Here is a 3121-nt window from a genome sequence, read left to right as displayed (position 1 = left end):
TTTTTTTTTCTTTTTTTCAATGGTTAAATAATACGTTGCTTGCTTTTCTCAATTGAATTAAGTAAATTTTATTGATAAGAGATTGAATGCATAATCTTGGGGGCAATTGGCATAACTCTGTGACATACTAATGAAGGAAGCTAAGTCTAATTGGAGTAAAATAATGTTAAGATCAAACTCACAATTAGGATGTGAAACTATCAGTTCTGGCAATTCCCACAGCGTGATCAGCTTAATTTATTTAGTTATCCCAATCTTCTTCTTTGATGCTGCACTTTCATCGCAGTCGGAAGTTTCCATTTTGTACCCCTGAATTCTGAATGACAGTTTTATATTGCTGTTTTGAAATCTTTTGATTTGTCTCAATCAAAAATAGTAGATGTATGGGCTCTATGGAGTCCGATGTTTCTAAATTAAAGCTTGACTTGTGTGTTTATAAGTAATTTGGTTATATCTTTCCCTTACAAGGAAGTCTTAAGGATGCCTATCCCATGTGCTTGTAATGATAGTATCAGTCTATCAAAGCAAACACTTTTTCAGGGTTTCTCTCATTGGGAAACCTGAGGATGAGTACTTGTACTTGTTCCTTGAAGTCACATAGCTGGGAATATGAGCTGCCATAAATATTGATTTTGAAAATAAGGGTAGAGTCCATTAGGCTCTACATCACTAAATTAAAGCTTGGCCTGTGGTCTTATAAACACTTTGAGCATTCTCTTTCACAAGCACAATCTCTTTGAAATGAGAAGTTCATATTGGTGAATTTGTTGTATGAGATTTTCAAAAGCAAATGTGCTCAAGTGTTTCAGCTATAGTCCAGTGGCCATGCTGGCAGCAATGTAATTTCGTATACACATGTATATTGGAATGTTTTATATTTGTCTGGTTTGTATTGGCATGTTCATATTTTCCTATTTAGTTTGAGAGAGTTTTAAGGAAATGAGATAGATCTTATACAGAAAGCAGCCAGATACAAGGTCAAAAGAGAGTACCCTGAACTGTCTATATAGATACATTGAATGTCAAGTGATTAATTGCTAAACATAAATCATATTGTCATTTGAATACAACGCAGCTTTGTTTCAGTACGCCCAAAACTTTTTAACTAATCAGCTCTTGTACATAACACTGTAACAGTTATCTACCTAAAATGTTGCAATAACAAATGATTGTTTGACAAGTCTCTCTTTACTCGATGCCTTGTGCGAATGTTTGTATTTTTCTAATTGTCCATACCTTTATCGATGCAGATTCCCCTCAGCATGAAGAGAAAATCTCTGGTTCTTTGTTGGCAAATCACGACTCTAGCGACCAATTTGACCAGCTAAATAACTCCGAAGACAAAGCACAACCTTTAAGGTATATTCGATACACAATATTAGATAGGACTAAACTGCACAAAAATTAAGATTTTAACCTTGTTCTCTTTCTTACTATTGTCCAGTACCTTACTGCCCACTTTACCCAAGCTATCAACGCGCAAAAGTGACGATGACGGTAACATTGAAAGCTCCAGAGCAGCAGTTTTGCTTGGTGACAAGGAAGAATCATCTCCAGTTTCGTCATCAATTCAAACTCCTGCCACAGACAGTGGAATCCAACGACATAGCCATCAGAACTTAAGCACAGCAAATCAAATATGTATTTCAATTGCAGCTTCAGAGAACACTCGGATTTGTTGTTCCATAGCAGCTGCCATTTTAGTGCTCTTGTCATACTCAGGATTCCCATTTCTGGGATGGGGCATTTTTAGGAGCATCATATGTTTGAGGCCACTTTGTCTGCTTCTGATAACAAATGTATCAATTGTGGTTGCACGGCTTCTTCTAGAAAAACAGGGGAGAGAGGAAAGACAGAAGAGTAGCGTTCCTTCTATTGGTGGAGATGGTATGATCGATCAAGTGGCAAAAGCTCTAGAGTTAGGATTATTGATGCAGAAGATTGTAGGTGCATTGTTCATGGATTCCAGCATTTACGCGGTGGTGCTAGTATGTGGTCTTTCAGTGGCACAAAGANTGCAGAAGATTGTAGGTGCATTGTTCATGGATTCCAGCATTTACGCGGTGGTGCTAGTATGTGGTCTTTCAGTGGCACAAAGACTTGGCTGGTAAAACTTCCTTTTGAAGCGAACGAAATGCGTGTAAGATTACTGTCTAGTTTGACCATATTTGCATGTCTGGTATGGTAAATTGAATAGTTCTCGAAAGTATTAAATTAGAAAAATAAGTTAAGCGTGTCATTAAATTGTCTAGGGCTAGTCTGTGTACCAACTAAACATGCACTGTAGTTCCTCAATTTTGCTGTGAGCAAAATTTTGCTTGATAAACATATATGATTTTTGGGACAAGATTTATTTCAAGTAAATTTCATACTTGTCTTATTTTTTTGTGTTGATTGAAACTGAGTTGGATATTCCCATTGTCAATTGGGTCTATGACGGTTCAACAAAAAGTTGTAACTTTGTTATTTGTTGGTTGCACTGCAGCACAGACACTTTTATTAGGGTAGCGTCTCCGTGTTGGACACGTGTCAATACCGATACTTCTCGGACACTCCGCTATCAACATTTTTCATTATTTATTAAAAATATTATATATTTTTAACTTAAAGTTATTAGTAAATAACAAATGAGTACTCATATTTAAAAGATTTCAAAAAAAAAAATTAATAATAAGTATAAAACTAAATTTATACTATATAAATAAAGATTTCTAAAGAATTTAATCAATGTGTCAACAATGTGTCGTGTAGGTACTTTTTTGAAAAATCATGTGTCAACGTTATAAGTGTTGGACACACGTCTGTGTCAGTACATCACAGGTTCGGTGCATGTTTAGTTCCCATGAGGTGTTTTGTGAACACTGTAATGTTGTGTTAGATCTTTAATTTGGCCTTTATTCACACTTGAGATTCTATTGAACCAAGAAACATGTTCGATTTAAGTGAGACGAGTTTCCCTGAAGGTCTGGAGGAGATTTAACTAAGATTTGGACGATTTTTGTTGTTGGGGGACTATTTTGCAAGTATAATATGTAAAGAGGAGAATCTATCGCAAAATAGACAAAAATCAACGGCCGACAATTTCACTATCGGCCTCCAAGTCCAATGGTCCAAAACTATC

At 35.9% G+C, this 3121-nt stretch overlaps 1 protein-coding gene across 1 annotated transcript; it reads left to right on the top strand.

Annotated features, from left to right (window-relative positions):
* The first annotated feature begins 43 nt into the window (after positions 1–43).
* Positions 44–2373, top strand: LOC111393944. Its single transcript, XM_023019737.1, has 3 exons — positions 44–1359; positions 1445–1947; positions 2032–2373. The coding sequence occupies exons 1-3, from the start codon at positions 1196–1198 to the stop codon at positions 2109–2111; spliced, it is 747 nt and encodes a 248-aa protein (XP_022875505.1). The 5' UTR covers positions 44–1195; the 3' UTR covers positions 2112–2373.
* Positions 2374–3121: the final 748 nt, after the last annotated feature.

Source organism: Olea europaea, chromosome 4 (assembly GCF_002742605.1).
Source record: "Olea europaea var. sylvestris chromosome 4, O_europaea_v1, whole genome shotgun sequence".
Taxonomy (NCBI): Eukaryota; Viridiplantae; Streptophyta; class Magnoliopsida; order Lamiales; family Oleaceae; genus Olea; species Olea europaea.
The sequence above is the reverse complement of the archived record's forward strand: the minus strand, read 5'-3'. Positions and strand labels throughout refer to the sequence as shown.